The following is a 27610-nucleotide window of genomic DNA, read 5'->3' as shown; positions in this document are numbered from 1 at the left end:
GGTTTCTGAAAGGGACTCCCCCAGTCATATGGCCCTTCCTCCTTTCATCTTTCTTCTTCCACTTCTCTGAGTACTCACTTGTGTTCCTGCAAGGTCTGTGCAGTGGTTTTTAGAAATATTGCTTCAGTCACTTCCAGACTTACATGTTCTGATCATATCCACCCTAAAAAAGTTGTAATTTTCTACTGCTAGAATTCATCTATGGTTATTGTTCAGCTATTGCTAAATAAAGCCACTCTTCTACATTTCAGAAACGTAGTAGTACTCAATAGAGAACGACAGTTGCACTTGGAACACATTTCTAAGTAACAGTCACTGCTTTAAAAGTTTATCATCTAAGGAAAAAGCTAGAAGACAACAAGGATACTGAAAGAAGAAAGCGAGAACATCAAGTTATAGCAACAAAATCGGGAACAGTGCAAGAAAAAGTCACCATCACAGGACTCTGGCTGCTTCACCACGCCAGGGAATTCAGCAGAAAGACTACACAGTAAGGATGAAGAAGATCTGGAAAGTTTCTGGGGAACTCCCTCTGCTTGCAAGGAGCAGGAAGGTAATAAATGAATGCAAAAGTGTTTCTTGGAATATTTTACAAATGATTGATCCAAGTCTTGCAGAAAAAAAAAATCAATTTGGTTATCCTATCAGGTYAGATGACAAAGGTCCTTAAAAGTCAACAAGTAATTTGGTTCCTAATGGTAAGGAAACAAAAGTCAATGGAAAGATGCATACATGGTAAAAGCAAAAAGCTTTTATGGCAGCATTTTTGTGGATATATATTGAGCAGAAAAGATGACAAGAGCTTAGATAATGGTTTCACATGTGTGAGAGAAGGAAACTAGACACAAAAGAAGTAAAGGAGAGATTAGCCATAGCTTGAAGGCATGGGTCTAGAACTTCTTGAGCTAAGTAATCAATTTTGCTGTTATTTTAAAAATTCAAAGCCTCAAGCCATTCCAGCTTGCTTCATATATTGCAATACATTTCAACAAGAACTATAATCTAAGATCAAACCTGTAAAAACATGAATTAGGTAGTACTTTCTAAATCTTTAATGCAWATTAGGTGACAATTTTAATTACTAAAGAAAAGGAAATACTGGTTTAAGTGAAATTAAATTACATACTATTATTTTAAAACACAAATTTTAGCTGCAGCTAAGTGGAATAATCTATTAAGATGTAGTATGAGCTTTATAACTCAAATGTAAGCTTAAAAAAGCAGTCTTTATTTGAAAATAACTTTTTCCTTTTGTAATTAATAAGAACCAATAATGTAAGCAACTCTCTTAAGATGGTTAGAAATTAACTGTCTGGTTACGCTATATAAATGAATTGGACCTCAAAAGTAAAGATGATTGGTTCTATTTGCTTCGTTACTCAAGATCAGTGAAACAAAACAGCAAGTAAACTTCTTGTGAAATATAGGACTTTAAGATTATATTCATGTTAATATTTTAAGCTATCTGTAGTAAGAGAGAGATATTTCAATGATTCTTTTATATGCGGTTCCATTTATCAATGAAAATATAGTGTTTAACAAGTAAAATAATGGAGAAAATGTTGTTTTCCTAAGACACAGAGATGGAAATTTGATATAAAATATCACATATAAATATATACATGATACATATATTATTTATATATTATAGATACTATATATTACTAAATATATATACATATCATTGTATTATAGATCAGTTTTTATAAGTTAGTTTTTTTTGTAATTTATCTTTAACTTTTATAATTTTATATAAATATATACATAAAAAAACCCAAAATACATTTTCCTCTGGGAATACAGAAAAAGAAAGCGCCCTCAGTGTAAGAAGCTCATGCTTTTACAGACCATCACAAATCTGTGCAACTTGTAGGACATCATATAATTCAAACTGTTAGCATGTTAACATGGAAGAAAAATACATCCAAACATCAATAAATACTGTACTTTGTTTTGTTATTCCTAGTAATATTAGTTACTTAACATGTTCCGTATAGGTTATGAAAATCTCTAGAAGCCCAGATTTTTAAACTATACTATCCTGGCTCAAATCCTCCCATAATTGCAAGTGAAATTCTCTTCTGGAAATCTGGAACTCTTTTCTGTACTTATTGACCTGACATCATGAGATTTATCTGTTTGGAAAAGCTGTCTGTGATCCATGTTCGAATGCAGCCAGTCCAGGATTATGGACTAACATACTTTTTCTAGGAAAAGTCATTTATTTTAAAAAAGATGTTGATTTTAAAAAATTGAAAAGTTCTAAATTCCACTGTGATAAAATTCCAGGCTTCTCCAGACCTGTGGGTATAACTCAACAAAAATCCGACCTGTAGAACATAATACACCATAAACTAATTTATCAGAGAGCTGACCACTTCATTTTTCCTCTCACCACTAATCCTATCAGACTTCTCTGAAAAAGGGAAAAGGTCAAACACACTTAATTTAACTTACAATATGTTTCCCTTCATCATGTCATATCAGACTGAGAGATTACTTAATTTACAGAACCAATAATTTAATTACTATATTACGTCCTCTGGATGAAATGTTGCCCAGATCTCCATGTATGAATCTAGATAAACTATGCTTTATTAAGGACAGAATCTGGAACAGCTAAATATCCCTCCTTTTATTTGCATTTGAGGAGAGAAAGGCATTTCAAATCTGTACACAAGCTGAAACTTTTGAAAGAGATTTTAAAATGTATTATTATCAACAATATTTCTCTTAATGCACAAAAATCAGATCCTCAGCAATGTACAAGCTAGAAACATAGTTGGGAGAGTCATGTTGTATTTTAGTGCTGATTGTTAGAAGAATCATAATTATAACAAGAGTTTGGCAGCCATGGATGCCTTTTTTCACGTTGGAAACCTCCAATTCTTTAATTACAGATCTTTGTCACTGAGGTATAGTTTCATGAATGTATCATTTAAATGTCAGTCTACACTGGATTTTCTAAGACAGGCAGCCTGAACACTCGCCTCATTCTCTATGCATGACATCTATTTACAGAGCAGTTATGATACATTCTCCAAAACTTTGAAGACTTTTTAACATCTCCAAGAAGATGAAGTCAGAAATGGTGCCCAACTTACCCCCCCATACTCAGTTAGTAAAAGCCCTTGAGAGATCTGAATGAAACCTCTCAACTCACTATATCSTCACCTGATTTATAATCCAAATATATTTCTCTTTAATAAACTAGGCAAGGGAAGAAACAGATTTACAGCAGAAAGTCTGCCATGCACTACACTTCGAAAATACAAATCAGTCTTTCGAGCTCTGAAGCAGTCTCACAATGATATAGAGTCACGTACATAAATGATGGATGCACTAACTAGCAAAAAGTACATATTTATGTTCATATGTGAAAATGAGATTAATGAAACAATGTATGAACTAAAATGAATCACATAGATCATTAAGTATAGTTTTCTTCATAAGCACATAAAACTAGGAAAAATACTTCAGGCAATATCATGCAGTGGACTAATTAGAAAAAGAAAGTAGGCCATCTTACAAAAATCATACTATTTAATCGGGTCATGAAATCACTGCAAAGGGAGCAGCAAAACACTGCAAGTTGTTGAGTCAGACCTCYTAATTTGAGTAAGAGGCACACAGATCAAAGGAGGATTAGATTCTATCGTAGTATAACACTGCTGTTATCCATAGGAAGAAACTAGGACATTTACCCATACTCTATCACTTTGGTGCTGTAATTTTAATGCTGTTATACAATTTAAAAGATGATTTTTTTAGTGTAAAAAAAATACCCCATGCCTGAGGTGGGAAGAAAGAAAGAATTTCTTGCAAATTTCTATATTAGGTGTGAACTAACATATTTAAAACCTTTCCATACCTCTGTCACATCACTATTAAGATAAAATACACTCTGTTTTATGTGGAATATAGAAATATATTGTTTTGAGCTTTCTGGGACTGTGATGCTTAGTAATACAAGGGTCAGAACAGGAGAGGAATATTGTTTTGCTCTACCAATAAAATCTGGACAGACAGGGTACAGCTTACTGAAAGTCAGAAATAAGCTGTCCAGATGGGTGCTTAGCTCCATGATAGGCTGAATCCAGCCCAGAGGTAGAGGAACACAGGCCTAAGGCTGCTGGAATGTGCCACCAAGGTCTTTATGTATGACTTGAAAACAAAAACTGGCTTGAATTAAAGTTATGAACATATTTCAAACCAAAAGACAAAATGGTTTAAAAGCTTTTTCACTGATGTTAATGAGAAACATAAACAGCAGTTTAGCAGTGAGGTGGAAGAACTGTCTTTAGAGCTTTTGCACCCACAAAAAGTTTTGAAAGTGAAAACCAGAAAAATCAAAACAGCTTCACAAGTAAGATCTTTTCCATGAGAGTTGGAAAAAAAAGTCATGAAATAGTTATCACAACTTTAGGCATCATTTCAGAGTGGTAGGAGAGCCCAAGACAGAAAGGAAATGTTCAGTTCACACATTCCATTCAGTTCATAACATGTGAACCCTTTTGGCTGATGGAACACAAGGCAAGACTGTATACTCTGAATGAGTCACCCAAGGAGGATATTGCTCCATCTCCTGAAGAACCAGTGACACTCTAAGTCATAATCTGCAAATTAAAGTTATCTGACCAATGAGAGCAAAAGTTTGGACAAGCCACCTACTTAGAATAGGATATACTTAATAGAGAAGCAGAGCATGTTAAATTTTCTCGTAAAGACAAATCCTTCCATTTGTTTATAAAGGATGAACAGAGTAATAAATAGTTAACTTCAGAAAGTTTGAAAGACTATTTTGGTTAGTTAGAACAGTATTTGAGAACTACTGTAACTAATTTTGTTCTCTGAGATTTCCAATGTATTTCGTTTTGACTTGTATAATTAAAATGTCTTCATACTTATGTGTTGATTCTGTGGCTACGAAAGAATAACGCAAAGTAGAAAAACACAGAACCAGACATTTCTGACTTGGCTTTAAGTGAGCCAAGTCTGACTGAATCCTCTTTTTATCTATGCATGTCTAGCTTCCAAATTTGCAAGAGCTCACRTTAGGGTAGATTGGATCACTATGCCAAAATGTCGACCATTCAGTTTAAGATTATCCCTCTCTGTAAATACAGCTTTGAGTTCAGYATTGTATATTATAAAACAGTATCTTTTTTACTGTACTTTATATTGATATATAAAAATCAGACTAGATTTACCTCTCAAAACTCATGTAGACAGTCTGCAGTAAAAATCCATAGGTTTTTCATTCAAAGATAAACCAACAGGTTTTTCATTCAGCCTCCTACTACCAACCAAATTAAATTCAGTCATGCTTTCTTCCCTTAAAACAGAGGTTGGCATGCATTATTAATCAACTTTCACTGTAAGGGATGTCCCTCATATTAGATTCAAGTGAACCACTATCTCCCATAAAAACTGTTACTATGGCCAAGTTATAAATAATTTAACAAACTAACACAGATGCAAAATTGTGAAAGTGAGGTTTCTGTTTAAACTCCTTAACCATAAAAAGACTAATTCAATGTATTTTTATTCATGTCTACCACAATACAAAAAGATTTACAAAGACCAAGCCTGGTTAGATCACATATTTCAGTCTGAAATTCATCTCCAGAAGAGTATAAATGTCCTCTCAATTCCCTAAAGTAGTATGTATGGTATAATATAAGCTTTTTGTACTCTTTTTTTCTTTTGTGTCATTCATGTTCTACTCTGAGGTCTATACTTGAACTCTAGTTAAAAACACAACACTGCTAGTATGGTTCTGTTAAGTCATTACACTGGGAAAAATAATCAACATTATATCAAAGATACATATTTTAAAAGACAAAATAAAAATTTTTGGACATTTGCCAAGTTAAAAGAATTCAAAAATAAACAGACTGAGATGTATTTACTGTATAAGTAACTGAAAATTTCTTCTCTGTAACAGCCATGCTTTTCAAGGAAATGAAGAAGATTCAAATAGGTAGTAAGATTTTTTTCTTTCACGGAAAGAGTGTAAATCTAAAGGATTTCGGAGTTTCAGTATTAAAAAAATTAGTACTTAAGAACATTGAGTATACAATCATGAGTGCCCAGGGCTTGCTACCTCATCCATTCTCTTTCAATGGTGAAATCAACATGTATGCAGAAGAAGGAAGAACATTAAAAAACTCTTTTTTATCTGATTTTTGTAAATGAGTGTAGAAAGACCAGTATAAAACAATGTTGGTGAATAACTCATGTAAGATTAATAAATAACTAGAATAGTCTTCAAGAAGAAAAAAGAAATCTAAAAATTAGATAATCTGTTTACTCTGTAAACCATATACCAAGTCCTGGCTACTAGCCTGCTTTGGCTGCTTAGTTCATACATCACCATCCATCATTTTCTTACTTCTTTTATTCTTTGAAATAACAACACAAGCAGAATGTATAAACCAATACAAATTCCAAATCTTCAGTGTTTGTTCTATTGTCTGCAAAGAACCTATGAATTTTTTTTTCCCACTGCCTGGTACAAACCATAAGAACCTTGCAAGCACTCAAAGCATCCAAGCCCTACTTTCATGACTCTGCTGCTCAACACTAAATGTACCAACAGTTACAGTAAGAACATTTTTCTATAATCAACTATATTCCACTTTAGCATAAAGTTGATTCCACCAGTGCTCCTTGCAGAAGATCATTTTGTGCAGTACTTTTTCAGGCTTTCAGGCTTAGCCTCTTGATCACTGTAGTATCTTATACTCCATGTAGCTGTGTAAGAYGCTGGTAGACACATTTGGAAAACATTCAAGACCAGACAATCAAGTTGGCTTTGAAAATGTCTCAGAAGAACTAGTAACTTTAAGTTCTGCTGTTTAGCATTGAGTTTTCATTCTATCATTTTGGTCTACCAAACTGAATCTCGAAATAATTATGTGAAAACACACAAACTTCTACCAAAGTTCTCTAAAAACTCATTTTAAATCAATTCTTTATAATATTTTAAATTTAAACTGAATTTTAATGAAATTAATTTTTTCTTTGAAAACATTGCTTTAGGCTTATGCTTGCTTACCTCATTGTCTGACTCCACAAGCACTTGATCATATTCACTAAGGGCTACTAGGAACATGATAGATGTGACATTTTCAAAGCAATGTATCCATTTTCTTCTTTCTGATCGCTGGCCTCCTACATCCACCATTCTGCAATATTAACAACAACTGCATCAACTCCATGAATAGCTTAACAGATAAACATCCATATGCACATACAGAAACCAAATTCAAGAATTTAGCTGAAAACAAAGTTGGTCTGTTTACCTTAGTAATTTTTCCATTTGTATTTAAGATCAATGGAATGTGTTGTAAGCAATAACATTACTGCATTTGCTTTTTTATTTTATGTGCTTTCTGAATTTAAATTATTATGGATATCAAAGCCATCAATATTTCTTAATCACGATTTTAGAATGGTGTAAAATTCTGCTCTGTATATTCAGCAAAAAAACGTGTGTGTAGACCAGTTGGTGGTCTGCCTTTCTTCCAAGAGATCAGCAAAGTTCTCAACTTGTTAAGGCTGTCCAATTTTTAAGCATATAACCAGAATAAAATAYGTATTTACTAGCGTTGTTAATAACCAAAATAAAAATTCAGATTTGCTGGCAGTATGTGCTCCCAATTCATTATGCATCTCAGTGTTACTAGACACGCAGGTGTCCTGTATTTCTGCAACTGCAGTTTGCAGTTGTAACTGCATAGTTATTTTTTAAAGCAACTGTAATTGCACTCAAAATGAGCTATGAGGAAAAATATTTGTAGGAGTGATATTAAACTTGCAAAATGACATTTCTCTCTAAAGATCAAGTACATTAGTTATACTTTTGTATTTAATAATTTACATGAATTAGGAAGACACAGATTATTCTTATTAAGAAAATTTCACACAATCATTTTTTGGAAAAATGAATTACATTTTTTTCATTCATAATATACAATTAGAAAAAGATAAGTTTCTTTGTCTTTCATCCTCTTGATATCTGTAACATCAGTTGCTAAACATATGTGGACAATACCACAAAAATAGTATGACCAAGCTCAAAATTAAAAAATACTGGATAATTTGTAAGGTATTACTAATGTAAAAAGAAACAAAAGAAACAAAAGAAATAGGTTTCACAAACATTTTTCTACCTGAAAATGACACTTTGTAAGTCAAATGGATATTCAATAATCCCAGTTGTTGGGACTCGAACTCTAAGCACATCTTGCTGAGTTGGCAGGTAGGCTGGATCTGCGATGCGGTCCAAGTCGTTAAGATAGCTGCAGACAAGGAGAAACAACAGAAATGCAGTACAGTGACACCATAATCCCAGTAAGGAAAAGAGCAGGGAGGAGCTGGGAAAGGAAATGGGGTGTGGGATAGGAAGAAGGGCAGCAATAAAAAGAGCACTGTCAGCATAAAAGAYGGGAGGAAGTATAAAGGTGTGCTCCTTTTTTCCTTCCTGTATTTTTTCCTAGCTTCAAATAAACTCTACAAAGCTGTAGCATGATTATTCTGTTTCTCATACAGATTCTCTTGGCTTTCATGAAGATTGAAGTTTTTCAACTACTCAATTCTGGATAATTTAAAGACAAATAATAGGAAAAAAGGTGTAAGAAATAAAATGGCACATTTTATCTAAATCTGTGATGTATTTCTTGATATTCACTCTGCAATGTCTGCACAGATATGAACAGATGAACAAAAATCTCCCAAATAATACTTAGCTAATTTAGCTGAAATCATTATCAGTTACAAAATGGTAGGAGGATAAACAGCASTCTTTGGATATATATATGTATATAAATACATAAAGCAAAATCCCCCATCCACTGACAAATTAAAAAAAATTCTAGATCTTGTTATCAGAACAGAGCATTATGATCATCTGTTTGGATCTCTGGCACCTGATATTCCTGTATCTGGACTGAAACTTCTGATCAAGTTAATAGGCCTGTAGCACATGAAATACATCACTGTAATTCTAAAATAATCTGAAACTGCAATAAAATTGCTTGTAAGGGCTTGTTAGCTACAGCACAYAATTCTGCTATTGTTTACTTGTGTTTTTCAACTATAAAACAGCAGAGTATTGGAGGTTTTAATGAACTTTTGTGAAAGTGAGGCTTCAAAAGACAGGGGCAACATAGCCACCTCTGACAACCTGTTTGAATCCAGGCACTGTATGTCACATGAATTTAGTGCACCAGATAGTTTGCGGTCTTCCCGGGGAACACTGTCTGAGAAAAAGACTGCTGCAGAAAATGAAGTTTTGGTGCATTTGGCTACTTTCAAGCACAAGAACAAGTATTTGGTCAGAGTCAGGCATTGACAAGATAAAATAATCTAAGGCTGGCCTGACTCACTCCAAGGGAAGCAGCAATGGACTCCCTGAAAATTCTCAAATCGCTATGTATTTGAAGCTATGAATATGTTCTTTTCTTCATGGTTATTATTCAAGGTGCTCTTTTTTAAATAAAGCCACACAAGGAATAATTAGACTACTTCTAGATGCTCTGAATAATTTGCTATGAAATAGAGAAAGTAACTTACTATGAACAATGACAGAAACAAAGTAAAAATACAGATGAATTAATTTGTTATATCTATGAGGGAGCCAAAAATATTATCAGATTTTCCTCACTATGATTTTATTCATGAAAGATTAAGCTGAGAGTAAATGCTGAATGTGAGAAAATTACACTTATTTAGAAAGATGCATTTAATCACATATCTAAGACACATTATCATATTCAGAAGCCACTACTCTGAAAATATTTTTTCAAAACACTAACTAGTTTCTGTTAACAGTAAAAAGACCTTGAGAATCACAGCATTTCACACAAAAGACAGAGTGGACAAGCTGACCATTAATCTGTTGGGGAAAAAAAGCAACAACAAATGAACAAAATCCATAACTGCCACAACACGAAACCCACAAAAATTCTGAAACACTAACTAGTCTCTTTTCCTCTCTCATTCCAACAAAAGATAAGGTTTTGGTTTGGGTAAAAAAAATTAAAACATGCAAAGAAGCATTGTGGGTCATTACATACTACAGTGGTACTCAGAAGAGCAGGAGTATTTTAAGAGAATGAACTTGTAGGGGGAGGTCATCCATACAATCATCTTGTTGCGCTCCCTAGAAAAACTTCAGCTGCAGTCTCCAGTGCATGAGCCTGGTTATTGTACCACTACACTGCAAACACAGTGGACAAGATATGCAATAGTACATATCTGATGGATTTTAGAAGGGCAATCATTTAACAGGACACTGTTAAACAGTCATGTCTCATTTGTGTTACTGTTTAAAGGGCAGATGGGGATTTTTCTGTCCTACCACAAAACACTGATGCTATTAAGATCAAGAAATATTAACCTATCCTTCAAAAATACRTACCTTTTCCTCATTCTCATGCAAGCCTACTCAAGTTCTGCTCTTACACATGTGCTAAATAGAAATTCTTACTCATTTCACCCCAGAGAGCTTATACAGACCACAAGAGAGTTTACACACCCCTACACAGTCCCATTTCTTTCTCTGGAGTGTCTTCAGTATCTTCCCTTATGAGATCTAATGATGCAGAGCTTTCTAAGAAATCTCCTAAATTATGCATTCAAAACCAGAATCAAGGACGCAATGTCAAAACCATTAAAAGCAACATGCACAAAATTTGTTAAAATCTGTATTATCAACAAGTCATAATCAGTATCTGTAAACCAAGAAAAACAATTTAGAATATATCATATGCAACTTCTTTTTGTTTCAAGATGACATTAGCCTCTGCCACATTCTTTCTAACTTAACACTTAATAGACATACACATATCACTGTATTTATTTTTTAAATGAAAACCGACTACCTAGGTTTTAGTTGCATAATCTTGCTTTTACTTGAGCATGGGGCAAATACTCAATGAAATTATTTTAAAATAAAAAGCAGCTTTTTCCTCTAAGTTTTCTTTTGTTTTATCTTTATAGGTTTTTTTTAACATTCCTGTTGAAGAACAGTAGTGCTGAAATTCAGGTTTTGATGCAGTTTGTACAGTCTTGCTCTGGAGCAAATGAATAGAGATTTATTTATTTTGACTTTTGTCATGTGACTGTATTTTCTGTTCAATTACTTTCAGAGTTTTGATGAAGATCAGCCATATTTCCTGTAACCATATTAGTACATATAACTTCACATTCTTCTATCACTTAAACTATTAAAGTATCTATTAAACATGTTTCTGAAAATCATACTGAAAACTTTGCCTGTAGCAACAACACAAAGTTCCTTTCAAGACACTTCTAAAATCTCCTTGTATCTCTTTACAAAACTCATGTTTCCTCAAGTACAGACTAGCACAATTGATTGTAGAATACATTATCCTTGTATTACTGGGATTGACACATGCCCCTCTTCTCTACTGCATCCAGTACACATCTGAATATTTTGCTATGTCACAGAAATGAATTCTCTCCTTAGACATGTGCTGTCTTCCCGAGATGCCAAAGAAAACAAATCAACACATCAATGTTCAATGTCATTATTATGATTTTTGCATTATCTGCATAACAGTATACTCTGATGTCCCAGGAACTGCATTCACAAAAAAACCCAATATATTTCTCTTCTCAAACACAAAGAAAACATTTTCAGATTGYATTAGGAGGAACAGGGTGATGAACTGATTTTTTAAATCTGGTTGTTTGCTACAGTGGCTACTTTGAAATGATGAGAAGGTATATGTAATATGTAAATGAAGGTAAGCGAATGAAGAAGTATTCAAGAAAAGACCATGGGAATAACATTATTATTTAAATATATGCTAAGGCTACATTTTCAAATATTGTTAATATAGCTGTCACCATAACCCCACAGAACATTTAGAAGTTCATCTAGCTAGTTTATTGTAGCTTAATTCACTGTAATAATAGCGACTTATATTTTCAATTCTTCTTCATACCAGTATGGTTAAAATTTCCTTCATTTTTTCATATGAAGGCTGAGGTTAAAAAGAAATTCACCAGACACAAGTGATACAGTACACTGGATTGGCAGCACTGTATACACAGACTTTGCATCCTACTGCTTATTAAACTGACAAAACCTAAATAAAAAAAATCATTTACCAAGTAGCAACTTTAGATAAAAACAGCAGTACACACAAGCAACTGTAATTTTTTTTGAACTACAACTGCGCAGAAGGAAGCTCAACTTCAGCTGTTTGTCACTGTACCTCTGTCCAAGGGTCACCGTCTGTCCCCAGTTGCTGGCTCTTTTGCATGTGCAATTGCTCCATAACCTACTTCTCTCCAAGTGATTTGGACCAATCAAGAAATACTATTGAATTTGTTCAAATTAAGCCAGCTTGTTTGCCTAACAGAGAAAAGGAGCATTGGCACACGCTGCTGTAGTGCAGGAAGGTGAGCCACCAGCAGGGAAGCAGAGTGGAGCAGACTCCTCCACTGATGTCTCTGCAACCAGTGGAGGACTTAAGACTTTCAATTTATAAGACCCCCAAACAGAATGCCAGGGACTATGTGAAATATCCTGAGAGTCACTGAATTCACACTGCTTTGGGTGAAGACTGAAAGGGAGCTCTAAAATTTAGCAGTACTTCCAGAAAGTGAAGATTTTCATTTTTCTCTTTGAGTCATTGCCTGTTAATGACCTGACTGACCCCGGGCTTTTAAGCACTTACCCAATGCAGTCCTAATCAAACTAGTGGCAAATTTGAACACTTCACTCACGTGGACAAACAAGTCTTCGTCCTTCTAGGTACGTACAAAAATTTTAAGCACTTAACAGGCAAGCACAGGATACTTTAGCATAAGGCCCTAACTTACAATCTTTTTTTTTTTTTTTTTTTTAATTAAGTCTGCAGGAGCTTCACCACATGCACGCAAGCACACACAAATTCTGCAATTAGCTTTTGTAACACAACTGCCATTTCAGTATTAACAAGAAATTGCTACACCCATGCAGTCTTGCAAGCAAACCATAGGACTTTAAATATACTTGAACTTTAACAGGAAAAATAAATAAAAGTGTTGCCAACAACTGTCAAATGTCAAACTGTCAAACTGTCTTCATTTATTAATGTCAAAATTTAAAATAATAACAATGCTATGGATATTATGAATATCCACTTGTGGCAGATTCCAAAATCAGAAAACCACAGTTACTACTACGAAGTCAGTTCTGCAGTTAGCAGTGCCTAGGCAAACAATTCAGATCAGAATTACATGGCACTCTTAATTTATTTTTACTGTCTGCTAGCAAATGTCTTATTTTGATGAAACATATTGTAGCTGTGGGCCCTCACCGAAATGGTACTTACTCAACTAAGCTTTATATGAAAGAAAAAAACTGGAAAAATTGCACAAAACTACTTAAAAAAATTTACATAGGTCCGAGTAAATTTATARTACAGTCCGAGTTTAAAAAGTTAATTATAGCTATAATTAGTTTTCTTAAAATGAATTTGAGTGGCTGCTGAGGTAATTTTCAGCAGGGTTGCTATAGCAACTGGCAGAAGGTGCATTGCCATGGTAACGTACGTGTAACAAGCTGCTGACAGGAGCTCTGTCCTGACGTCAGGGAAGGCTGCCACGGTACCACGGCACACTTGCGATCTGCACACAGACCAGCAGCAGTGAGAACCTTTTGTTTCTCAGTCAGTGCTGAATGAAGCACTTATTTTTAAAGAATTGTATATTCTCTATGGCAAGGGCTGAAATGGCAGCCAGCCTTCGAGGAAGCTACCATGTGCTAATGATACCCTTGCAAAGGTACCAGTGAAGAAGGACTATCAAAATTTATCTGAATTCACTTTGAATGAATTTTTTTAACAATTTCAAAATGAACAAACATGGGCCAAGCACATCCCTCCAACTATAAATTACTCTTTTTCCACAGCTCTGAGATCAGATTTATGTTGCAAGTAATCGAGTCATACAGTAGCACTTCCTTGGGAACAATTCCATCAGAATTTCTGTAATTCTAACCTGAACTTAATATACARCCTAATTTAATTATTGACACTAATAAATGATCTACTTTTATTTTTATTACTAGGATTTWCTAACAAAACTAGTAAAAATGACTCGTTACAACATAGTCACCAAATGATGAGACTTTTTCTTAATATATATGGGGAGAATAATTCTACAAGGAAACAGGGACAAAACCCCAAGAAACTATAAAGTTTGCTCATACACATATAGTGACAGTACATGCAAAAATAAAACGCTAATCAAAACCTATGACTAAGGCTCCTTAAGCTAACTATTTAATTAGATTTGCTACATTTCTGTCCTTTGGGGCCTGGATGTTCTGGATTTGGGTGGTGTTATCCTGATACTGGGTTGTTGTCTCTTTTTCTTTTTGAAAAAAATTGAAATGGCTGATGAGACCTTCCTAAACTGGCACTAATTTTGACCTTGTGGTGGAAAACAGGAAGCTTTGAAAGGGCTTTGAAACATGCATTTTTTGAAACTACATATAACTTTTTTGTCTCCTCATAAACAAAATGTTAAAGCTGTTTTAGCAGGATTTTTCCTACTCACAGAGTTGCCAGAGTAACTGAGACAAGTTCGTCTTGGTAACATGCAACACAGCAAATGGAATCAATTTTCAGTGTACTAACACAAGCCTTGAACAAAGCTAAACGTAAACAAGTATTGACCACATTTTCAGAATTTCCACAGACGTCTGTGTTTCTGAGTCTCTATACCATTGGCAAAAAGTTGAGACATGTTTATCCATTTCTAGGATTATCTAATCATAGTCTATAGTAAATACAGTATATCTTAGATTTTTGCAGTGAGGTGGAAAGAAAGGTTGGAGGTGGAAAGAAGACTACACTATGTTCTTTTTATTCTTAGGCCATTCAAACCCAACCTTATCATCCAATCCAATGCCCCTCTTAATTTAGAATTCCTACAAAGCTAAAGACCAACATTTGCAGCACACTGAAAAAGCAAGTCATCAAATCTAAAAATGCTTGTGCAAACTTCTCAAAATTTAAGGGAAATGTGGTTAAAAGATATACAGATATTTAAAGCATATTCAGTATTGCTCTAACACAGGGATCCCAAAAGAAATACGAGCTGTATATTTTCCCTTCCTGAATTTCTGTAGTTTAGCTGCTTAATTTTCATTTTCTCTGTAGGATGCATGAATATGGTATGCAGCACATTTTATGTCCCATCTTTCTTTAGACCTTCCTCTCATATTTGGGGAGTATGTCTGTTGTATAAGATAGGGTAAACAGACTTCTTCTGCTCTACTTTATCTTAGATTGTTTCACGTGGTAAAGATCTGTCATTTTTATTTGCTGTTTTTGTTTTATTTTAAACTATCTGCAAATAAGGTTGTGCAAATTGTGAATACATAAAACCAGAATCTACTATTCTGCAACATAAAAATACAAATATTCAAGTATATTCAGAAAGAAAGTAATGAAAAAAATAAAGACCAATATAAAAGTGTTTATTAAATAATAGTATGGTTGTGTATATGAGAATTTGATCTTCTCACAGATAGCTAACTGTTTCACTTTATAATTTGTTACACCATTAACATGAGCTAGCAGCTTACCAGTTCTCTGTCTTCCATAGACTCCTGCAAAAATTACAATAATACTCCTTCTGGAGATCTCATACAAACATGGGATGCCCTAAGAATTCCCTAGAGCCTCATGAAACAAAAGAATTTATGTTCTGATCACCAGAGGCAATAGAGCTAACACAGTAAACTGTGGAGCAATAACTCATATTCATATATGGATCTTTACCTTTGAGGGTCACTAAGCACATTCTGTTTAGCACAAAGTCAACTCCACTGAAATGCATCTGTTTCTGACGTGGAACATGGAAGCAAAATGTTACCTTTACAGGATAGATATGAAAGAACTAATTGTTCAGCTTCAGCTACAGGGGACTTAAAACTCTAATCGCATACTACCATACAAAAATTACTATCTGACCAAAGCACTACAGTTAATATAATATTCTGGTGAAAGATGACACGTGAACATTAATGAGCAGACATCACCCACAGTAATCTCTTTTATTCCCTGCTAACTATCAGCGATATTCTGAAGATGTCCTGGAAGTCACACACCTTGGAGCTCTGCATCACTTCTTACAAAGGAAACTACTGGCTTTTATGTATTAACTGTCCAGCTACGTCAGCTCACATGACTGTATATGAACAGCTGTGTTATCATACAATAACAAAGGAGCTCAAAACTAGATTGTTAAAGTTAGCGGCAAATGCAGAAACCAAAGTCTGATGGATTCTCTACATGTATGACTAACAAAGTAATGCACTTTAAAACACTTTAAAACATTGCCAGGCATAGATGAAGTGGGTAGGGACTTGGGAGAGAATTATATTTAATTACCTGAAACATTATAAAATGTAGCTATAGAAAGGAAGCTAAACAGGTATTATTAACATTGCTTGTGTAGGATGTGGAAAATCCTTAGCTGCGGGTACACAATGACATAATTCTTCCGTAATAGGAAATTTTCAGTTAAACTCTAAAGAATTTCTACTTTTTCTTTAGTAAGGGGAGGAACTCTTGTTATGCTGTGGAAAAAAAAGGTGATGAGCCTCTACAAACTCTGGTTATAACCCTAATGCTGCAGGTTGCAACATAAAAGTGAAATATTACTTCTAACAAATATCTCTTCTTGGCACGATTGTTGCCTCCCTTTCCTTCAGGCTTTGAAAAGCCATGATACAGTCATGCTCCTGACTGGCAACTTGTTCTCACTTGGCTAAAGGTCTTAACACCCTCTATGGGAAAGAGGAAGAAAAAGATCTCATCTCTCACAGCTATTATTTCAGGCATGGTAGTGTTCATTTCCATCTGTCTCATACTGCGAATAGTATCTTTGAAGCCATAAAGGGAAGTGGTTTAGTGGTAAATAAGCGGATAAGTTGCCCGGTAATGTATATGGAAAGTGAATAATCTCTATTTACCTGATGTGCACCTCACTTTACCACAGATAAGAGTCTAGAAATTACTTTAAAAACAATATGAGTATCTAACCTTTGAAGCATCCAATTGTAAAGAGAGACACTGGAATATAATTGCTGAGGTACCAAGAGATTCAAGTCAACTCCCACCTTTCAGGAATTTTTTTTCTTAGACACTACCCTCACCTCTTCTGGCAAAAAAACCATCTAGATGTATTCCTCCAGTGTAGGTATAAACATGTGGGTATACATGCGCTAGGTATAAAAACATCACAAGTGTTGTTAACAATGACAAAGCAGGTCAAAAGATGACAAAGTGAAAGAACAGGACATACTAGAAACTAGAAATAGAATTTAGAAACAGTGACAGAAATACAAAATCCTGAGTGAGAGATTTAGAAGACAATATGTGCTAACAGAGGAAGAAAACACAGAGCAATAGAAAGAACAGATAAAAATAATGATATTGTAAAAACAGGGCAGAATAAACACTAAGAAGATGAAAGAACAGACTCACACAAAGGATTAATTATGAATAAGTGTAACATATTAGCACATATGCCTAAAAGCATTGGGTGCTTACTTCCTTTTAATTGTTTTGTGAATTTTGTTTATATGAACCTATTATAGCCTATTATAATTAAAAACAGCAAATCTGCCAAAACTCATGTGGTTAAATGGCTAAATATATTGAGTTTTAAAAATAACCAATCAACTAGTATATTTATCTTTTGTAAGGGACCATACTAAGAAATTTGCTTCTATAACTCCTTAATGAATTGTTTCCTACTATTTTTAATACTACTCTAAAGATCTGCTGCGGTGACAATTTCATTAGAATTGGGTCAACACTAAGATATTCAGTAAAATTTGTCCTGAAGCAGCATCAGATATTTAATTTCCTACTTTGGAGACTCACTAATTCCATTTTTATCCTCCATACTTGTATGTATTTACATACTTCTATTTTAAGAATTTCTAGTACCATATCTATTGTGGAATCAAAGCTAGGACCTACAAACATAAGAAATACAAAGTACAAGGAAGGCTCTGCTTCACCTTCTACTTACGTTTGCTATTCATTTCAATATGAGAACAGTCTGAAAGTATATTGTCAACTTAATTGTGCCTAATAGTGCAGACCTTGGAAGTTTTTGCCATAGCTTTAATAATCAAATATCTTTTTTTTTTTGTAGTAGTAGGCAACACCAAAAGGTCATCCTGCCCTACCATCAACTATTTTTTCATAGATCTGACATTCTACCCAAGTTATATGCTACATTTGTCAGAGCAATTGAATTTCTTGGAAGCAACTTTTAGATAGGCCTCAGGCTCCAGTGTTAAATTCTACTTTGCTATTTTATCAAAACTCTGACAAGAAAGTACAAGCACAGCATTCAAGACCAAGCTTAGTCATATAAACATTTTTATTGTTGTTGACCTATAACAAATGAGATTTAACCTTAAATGCTTTCAGAAATAACTTCTACATTATCCATGTCCCATTCTCCTATGGACTGCACTTCAAGTTACTTTCTGTCTTCTGATAGCRTTTTTTTTTTGTGGAGACTGCACTAATTTTTTTCCACCATTTAAAAATTGAAGTCTGTTTTCAGTTACATGTTTGCAGTCTTAGTAGGCATGTTCTTGCAACTTTAGGCCTTGTTTGTACAACGGAAAAAACAGTCGAATAAAACACAAAAATGCTTGCTTGGTACTATTTACCTCACCACTAAGACTGCATAAGAACTCTGACAGACTGGAGCAAATGTGAGAAAACAGAAAGGGCATTAAAATTTTTATCAGTTGGACAGAGGTCTACTTTTGATTGCATTTCTCAGTGTTCACTGGTGTCATTATACTGCACAAAAGTACTTCTGCGCAACTTACATTTGTGAGCTTAAGTCAGAGAATAGTAAAGTCTTGAATAGATTTAACAAAAGAACAACAAAAACACTAGTGATTAACTATCCCTAATAATTATCTTTTGTAAAATTTGATTATAGGCTTATGTTCTAGGAAACAGACATGCATACAGTATTAAACTAGATACACTACCTATCCTAAAGCAGACTTTAAATCCAGTTTAAGTGCATATTCATGTATGTTTGCACATGCCTACACACATTTGTACACACACATTAGTACACCCACATGTAAAAAAAATATAGTATAAGAAATTAAATTTGCTTTGTTAGAACAGAAATAGGATACATTGTTTGTAATCACTATATACTTACTACTTAGTTGAATCTGATAACTGATACTCCCGTCGTCTGTCATAACATTCCTGGATTCCAGGGTCGTTCCATAAACTTCTTATTGCATCTACATAGGGGTTCTCAAAAGTTGACACCTTCTCCACATCCACTTCTCGAACTAATTGTGCATGAGCCTAATTTGAAAGAAAGAAAACAATAAAATGTACTTCATTTTCTATGATTGCAGATAGTTCATATACAGTGAACACAATTATGAGGAATACTTTCTCAGACTAGTCATCTCACCAAAGCGTATAAACAATTTGAAATCAACTATCATGAAGAAGTTTGTAAAGACGGGTAAGGAAATGACATGTATAGGAAATGACATGTATAGGGAATTCCAGAAATGAGAAAGATCAACATATTGTTTACCTTCATGCCACTAGACACTGTCAAACAGAATACCTACCATCCAAACTCCCAATTGTCCACTCGCTAGCAACTGAACCTGTACTACTTGTACAACATAAAGAYAGAAAAGACAATGAAAATCTGTAACATTCAAAGATGAATATTCTACCAAAATCTGCATTTAGGTGAATGAACTTATTAATGGAGAAAAAGGGAAAGAGTAACATTGATTAACTGGAGAAGATCTTAAAGAAAATGGTAAATGAACAGGAATAAATAAAATCACTGAATAAATTATGAATAAGCAATGATAAGCTGTGTTCCAACAATGCAAAATAGTAATAGATATGATAGGACAGAAGAGGAATTAATAAACGTGTGTGGACCCATACTTCTGGAAGAAGTCCATCCTAATCCTGTGTTACTTAGATGAAAATTCATCATTCATCAATTCACATTAAAATTCATTTTTAAGGTATTTTTGAAGAAAGCTTTCAATTTTAATTTTTCAGGAATGATTTTAGGGCATACAAAATATTTGCTTTTCAAATGATAAGCAGCTAATGAACTTGATAGCTTTAGATTATGATGGAATCAGAATGGGAAGGAGGGAGGGAATTTGCCTTTCAAAGAAAACAAGTTTTAATGTTACCACAAGCACAACAGAAGCTACTACTAAAGAAAGAAAAGCTAGTTTCTTAGAAATAGTCTCTAGCCTCAGTCTGCACTATAAATTATGAAGATCTATTTAAGATTCTTAAAAAAACATCTCTTGAAATTGGGGTTGCTAATTGAAAATAACTTTGAATAATTGAAATCATTATCCTAAATATGTTTAAAATGTAGTGCTAAATTTGTGCTAAAATTACTACATACACACTTATGTAACATATATATGTGCATGTACACACACACACACACACACACACACACACACACAGAGAGAGAGAGAGAGGAAAGGAGGGAGGGAGAAAGAATAGACCTTAGAGCAGAACTTAGTCAAACAAAACCCTAAGGAATTCTATTCTCAAAACCAGTCAGTAGTTCAGGTAAGGACACAAACCTCTTTCCATTTTAAATCAGGTGAATGCACACTAAAAGGACTGTTTTTGTTCTTTTAAATAAATTTATCCTCTGTTTATACATACCCCACCCCACCACTGTCATCCTTCTTTAGACTACGCAGGAGAATGATGCTACTGCTCATTCTTTAAAACAAAAAATACACCTGCAACTATTATTTTACTCAGGCGGAAATAAAGAGCTCCAAGTTCAACTTGAAGGATGTGTGTACAGAGAATATATGTTCTCTGTTATCAGAACCCAAGTTCATAAATTTTAAGGAACTGTACTTTCTTTTGAAACATTTTGTCCATCCATTCCCAAAGTATCCAAACAAATCACAAAGGGTTTCCAAATTTTATAATGAATAAGCAAGAAATGCTATCCTATCAAGCATGAGCCAATGCTTTGTGAAACAGGAAGATTTTTTAATGGAAAAAGTCTKTTATCAAGCTCAGTTATATATTTCATTGGCTTTGCATTCTTCCAAAAGAATGATGACCCAAATATTTGCTCACTCCTTATGACAAATTTATAAAACAATATTCTTAGATACTGATTTTTATTGTTCTTAAGCCCTGAAATTATGATATCAAAATGCTAACATCCAAAATTCACTATTTCAAAGTTGTTTCTCTATTCAAAAGTTGCTCTTAAACTTTCATTAGAATTATTTGCTCTCTAACAGATGCCCAACTATTCTATATAAGCAGTAGAGATAATCATAAACGATAAGTATTTAAATCAGTTATCTATTTAGACTTGTAATTGCTCAGAATAGTCCAAAGCCTTACATTGCTTTATTTATCAGTTCTGTATGTCCTGCCCTAGAATTAATATGACTTTGTACTATGTAATAAAACTTTTGAAATAAATTGTGATACATGCCTGTGAGTTGTATCCACCAGAAAACCAGCTAAGCCTTTTTAAAAGAAAACACAGACTCATGACAGTTTGCACCCTACTGACATACAGCTCTTCACATCAATGCTTTTTTTCTTTAAAGTCCCCTCTTACAGATTTAAAGTCTTTGTAAACTTCAGCTGTGTCTTCTGATTCCCCAGAAGTACTATACTTTCCTGTAGATTACAATTTCTTTCTTTCTTTCTTGGAGTCTTTGTCAGTCAATATCTTTTGCAGGCTTCTAATTTCGGGTCACAGAGTGAGAGATCTAAATATGGGATCTCATCTATTGGCTTAACTCTGTTAAAAGTCAAAAGTAATTCTACTGAAACGTAATGAGATGCAGAAGCATAAATTTAATGCAAGAGAAGACTCAATCATGCATGATGTGTGCTGTCATTACTGCTAACTGGCTTTCATTTCCTTCCCCCAATATAACAGGAAATCTGGAACATTACTTTTGATGTTAGCACTCAAAACGATTTGCAGGAAAAACCTGAGGACTCATTAATTTAGTTTCTGCAGCATAAACTATATCCATAACTTCATTCCTCACTAACACTTTTGCTATTCCCCAAAATCAACATCACTTGAAACAAAACACTCAAGCTGCTGTCCCTTAGGCAATTGTATCTTCTTAGATTTCTTTCTTTAGGTCATTAATAATTGCTACTAGAGCACTAAAACAACAACAACAAAGTGACAAAACTGAAAGATTTCTGCAAGTACCACCAAATTCAAATTGGTAATTAAGATGCAATTACTAGGTCAGCTGTAATGCTGCATGAGCAAAAACTAGATGGTGTAACTGACTTTTCAGCCTGACACATTTCTGAAATTGTCAAAGGCCATCGTTTCCTGGCCTTCCGAGGTTTTAAGAATGCCTGTAATAATTTGGTCATTATTTGCCACAGATCTTATAAAAGCACCCATGCAATTCTCTTTAGCAAATCACATCTACCCCAGATTGTTAAGAGCTTCTTCTTTAACTCCTGCTAGTATTTTAAAAGTTATCCTAGACAAACGAAGTTGGAATTTCCTGGAATACCATCAGAATCTGAAACCAGGAAATCTATGAGCATGCAAACATACCAGAAGGTATCTTCTTTTCTTCTTCTCTGTCATTCCCCTCAGAGAACTATTCACAGTGTTAAAAACAATCAGTATTAACTTATCCTGAGCTTGAATAACATTACAGTTTTACACCAGTCTTTCTGGCATTACTCTTTAGCACTTAAGCTCCATTAAAAATAAAACTATTTTTTATGTCTCTAGACTCCACAGTGTCAATTTACTACCTATTACTTCGTAACCTTTTGAAAGCACTGATGTTCCTTAGTCACTAACTGGGCCAGCAATGGATCAGTTCCCATATCCTCTCCATGTGGGCTCCAGCCGTTTGGAATTCTACAACAGGTGTAACAACAGTCAAGGCAGCAGCAAGCCTGGAAAAGCTTTAGATATTTAGAGTAATTTTGATACTATCTCTGTGATTTTTCCAAGCTAACTTTATAACCTACTAGGGGGACAACATACATCTGCACAGTACATTTCAAAAGAACTTCCTCTTGTAGTCTTAAATTCATAGAAGAAAGTAGGATACTTGAGATGGAGTGGGCAAAATTGGTTGGTTTCAATGCTCCCTGTGGACTAGCTGATTTTAAGATTYCCATTTAAAGAATCTCTCCCAAACGGGATAATATATGTTTCCTGTTTTGTAATGGGATTTTCCAAATGTATTAGGAAAAATAAATCCTGTGGCTGTAGTGATTGGCTGTCAGCAACTAAACCATCAGGCACTGTGAATTTAGATCTAGACAGTCAAATTCACAGCAACCATATAATTGATAAAGACGGCATGTGATTGGATCCAAGCAGTTTGGTAGCTGAATGGAAGTCAGTACAAAGCCTTCAATATGGCCACAGTTTTGTCTCTTGTCTTCAGAGGACTAAAAAAACAAAATGATCAATTTCTTGAGGATATGGCTACTACTTATAGCAGAAATGATTATATATGCCTGTCAACAAACAGTCACGAGTCATTTACAGGTTCAGTAATGACTGATGACTTGTAATCTACAATTGTGGTTCATGCAAACACTTTGCCTTATTGGGCTGTATAGCAATATATACGGCATTGGAGAAAATCTTCATCTATCCTCTGCTTTTCTCTTCTTTTTCCTTGGACCTACTAAATGAAAAGCAAATGCAAAAGTATAGATCTTTTCCCCTCAAACCTTCACACATTTGGAATAGCGGTAACATTCAAGGAGAGTGATGCTACTGATTTATACTTCACTGTCTTGAACATGTAACAGACAGGGGATGCTTTCCTTCAAATGTCAGAAAGCAGAAATCTCTGACTGATGATTAGTTTAAGGAATGAAAGTGTTTTCACAAAGCAGCCTGAGAGACGCAGGCTGGAAGAGGATTGCTGGAAGGTATTTTTTCCTCTGAGTAATCCTAGAGCACCAAATGAATAAAGCTAAACAGGAAAGAGCTCCCATATTGCTCTATATTGAAGAACTGAACCTAATTAACAAAATGTGTTGTGCATTGCTTGAAAGAGGCTCAGTACAATGCTAATCACCCTGCAGTCACTGAAAAAAGTCAGTAAGGTATGAAATTGCCTAAATTCAAATTTGTCATCCTTTCCAATTTTAGACTCTAACTTTAGAGACAGAAGATAGCATACGTTCTTTGAAAAAGAATGCCACAGTATATACACAGATATTTAGATATATAACAGTATCTAAAACTTTGAGTTTGCATAAAACTGTTGTTATAGTTGTCACTGTTCATAGTCTGTAAAATGCTTAGAATAAAGGGTCCTAGCACATGTCTTATAGATACTACAACAATGAGTAAGGTTTAAAACAAATTATCTTGTGACTTAAGTTTTAAAATCTCTCCATTCAAAYGTATCATTAAACCCTACCTTTAATGCTTTAAATCCTACATAATGTAACATTGGAATAATGGAAGAAAAAAAAGTCACATCTACACCCAAGAGATTTAGTATTTTTCTTTTCTCTGATCTGAAAGCAAGCTTAGGAAGCAGTTGAATAAATCAGAACTTTATTTATTTTATTCCAAGACCTGAATTTTCTTGTTTTCTTATTTACTGTCAAGCTGTATCAGACATGAAGGACAATAAATAAATACTATGACATTGCTATAGGGCTGTGACCAGAAAATTCAAGCAAGTTTTTTGTAGTAGTATTATATCACAATGTCTACAAAGACAATAGAAGAAGCTTCTGAAACTTTTATTGTAAGATCATATTATCACTAATTTTATGGTCCTTCTTGGGGAAAAAAAAAAAACAACCCCCTCTTTCCAGTTACACAGCAAGTGAAGTACCATGAAAACACAAATTGTTGCCCCTCTAGCTGATTTCTCTTACAAATGCTAGCTACAGACACAGAATGTAAGACAAGCCAAAGGAGGAGAAAGGGGAGCTTAGGTATACAATTCAAACAGAGAATCAGTATCTTGATGCATGTTCCTCTACAGTTATCCTACTATTCTATCCTAAAGTATCCAATTCTCTTTTTATAATCAAAAGTTTTTGTTAGAGACAAAATAAGAGATTTTTCTGATGTCATTCAGAAGAATAAAAATTTACCTTACTCTCGAATAACTAATTCAACCAGTGCGAATAACTGTTAGAAATTTAATTTGTTTATAAAATTAAGCATAAAACATACAGCTYTCTTCAGGAATTTTGGAATTCCCTCCTGTGAGATGGAACACAGCCTTTGTTTATTCAGAGAAAGGAAAGCTATAGGAAGATGCATTACAGATAAACTATTGAGATACTGTTTAAAAGTAACACACACAGACTAGTCCAAAGTTAACACACACAGACTAGTTTGGCTAATGCATACCACACTATAGAGCAATTAAAGGGTGTGATCATTCTGTCACTTACTGTCTAGCTTTCATATTTTCCATATATAAACGTCAGGTTGCCTGGCTATCACTGCTAAGCTGTTGCCTAACAAATGAAAGCAACACAAATTTACCAACACGTACATTACTGTTATTTTGACAGCCTATCTAGCCGCATGTAAAGGCCTGAACTACCACTTTTATGTCTATTCCCCCCTTCCTCCTCTGCATCCATTTCGATTAACTAAAACAACTTTTTCAACAAACAATTCTGGCAATCACCCTATCTAGAGCAAACCAGGTTTGCAAAACAAAACATGGAGAAAAAAAGGAATGTAGCATCCATAAGCAACTCACTACTAGAAGGATGAGCAGGCAATCTTACAGTGATGTTAAGATAAGTAACTTTAAAACCATGATACTTCTCCCTCTCAAAAGAAGGCAAGATTTTGGATGTTCATCCTAATTCTGTTGTTTGTAGTAAGTCTAAGCAGAATACTTTACAAAAACTCTGGTAAGAGAATTGATACTTCCACATTTGATATGATAAACACCTTCCTGAAACTACTACGTTATAAAAAAAATACTGACACTTAGATTTCGTAAAATAAAGATCTCAAAGCACTTTACAAAGAAGTGCAGTTACCTAAAATTACCACAACACATAGCTCAATAATTTTCACTAGTGAAAGTGTAATCATATTAATGTCCAATTAACAGCAATTACTACTATATTATTAATTTATTGCAGCTAGTTAATTATAAGAATAAACAAAATGTTATTTAGCATTATGAAAAGTCTTTGGTAAATACAAACTGATAAAAAGTCACAAGAAGCTGTTTCTTAAACATAAAGTAGGACTATTTTTTAGCGACTACCAGAACCCTTACTATAAAATGTCAATAGTACAGATATATACATAAATCATAATGAACTTGGTTTCTGTCCTGTAGGAAAAATTAATGTCAACTTGAAACGGTGAAATCTGTTCTATTCCTGACAGTACAAAATCTGATCTGCCTACATCACTGTCATGGAAGTATTAAATGGCAAGCTGTACCATATTACACACATGCCCATGCATAAACACACACACACATCTCTAAACTTCCTCTGACTACAAAAATACACTTTGTCTATGCAATCATTTGAGTTTAAAGAAATGTATCTGTGCTTTTTTGATGAAAATTTTCCTCTTACTAACAAATTTCATAGATCTATTACAATGTGTACTTTTTTTTGCTTGGGAAGAACTAAGTTTGTCCCCAACAATCAGAGAATACTCTGTTCTTGGACACTAAAACATAGCTTTCAACAGGCAGGATAATTCGGTCCTAGCTTCCAAATGTATAAATTATGTTTAAAAGGGTTTGAAGGAAAAAGTAACATTTTGCTGCAAGACCTAGGAATTTCCACCAGCAAACCCCTGATATTCTCTTTCACCTTGCTATCAGTATTTTTTTACCTCCTCTCCTCACCCCCCTTTTTAGGCCAGCTCTCTGCTCACCACTGCTTACAGTTATTTATTTTGCTACAATATAGTATTTAACTGTAAGAGGATTAATTTAAAATATGCTTCCAAGATGGGAAAGATGGTACTTGTGTAGTAGAATTATGTATTCTCACCATTCCCTCTAATCAAAACTCAGTAGCATTACATATCTTCAAACAGATACAGTGAAGATATGATGACCACTTCTGTCAAAACCATGTAAAGACACAACACGTGAAAAGTATAAGTATTTTTAAAACCTACACTTGTCACACAAGAATACCCAATGATGTGACATGACTGGCACATCCTAGTATTGCCACAGCTAGAAAGAAAATAGATTAAAAACTTTAGAGAAGGTCTTTTTTTTTTCAGTACAAGGAAATTAACAGGATTTCAAAAGTACTTCAAGATACCAAATCCTAGAAAATCTACTTTAATCTACAGTCACAAAAGTGTTAACTATTGAAATATCTCCAACCTTTTGCCTGAGTCTGGTACACCAGGCAATTTATCAGGCACTGATTTATTGTGGTATTTCAAAGACTTCAGAGTTAATAAAAATTACACGTATAAATTTTTCTGCTTTTCAAAAGCAAAATTACAAAGAACAGCATGTGGTCTAAAACTTAAAATA

At 34.2% G+C, this 27610-nt stretch overlaps 1 protein-coding gene across 1 annotated transcript in view; it reads right to left on the bottom strand.

Moving 5' to 3' along the window:
* GNAQ (G protein subunit alpha q) overlaps positions 1–27610 on the bottom strand; it is a 129508-nt gene that overhangs the window by 18995 nt on the left and 82903 nt on the right. The window contains exons 3-5 of the mRNA XM_085313528.1: positions 19246–19400; positions 8178–8306; positions 7061–7190 (exon numbers count right to left, since the gene is read on the bottom strand). Coding sequence (XP_085169654.1) covers positions 7061–7190; positions 8178–8306; positions 19246–19400 — 414 coding nt within the window. The remainder of the gene's footprint in view (positions 1–7060; positions 7191–8177; positions 8307–19245; positions 19401–27610) is intronic.

Source organism: Rhea americana, unplaced genomic scaffold (genome assembly GCF_003343005.1).
Source record: "Rhea americana isolate MKP2758 unplaced genomic scaffold, rheAme1 scaffold_11, whole genome shotgun sequence".
In the NCBI taxonomy this organism is placed as follows: domain Eukaryota; kingdom Metazoa; phylum Chordata; class Aves; order Rheiformes; family Rheidae; genus Rhea; species Rhea americana.
Note: the sequence above shows the minus strand (reverse complement) of the source record. Positions and strands in the feature narration are given on the sequence as shown.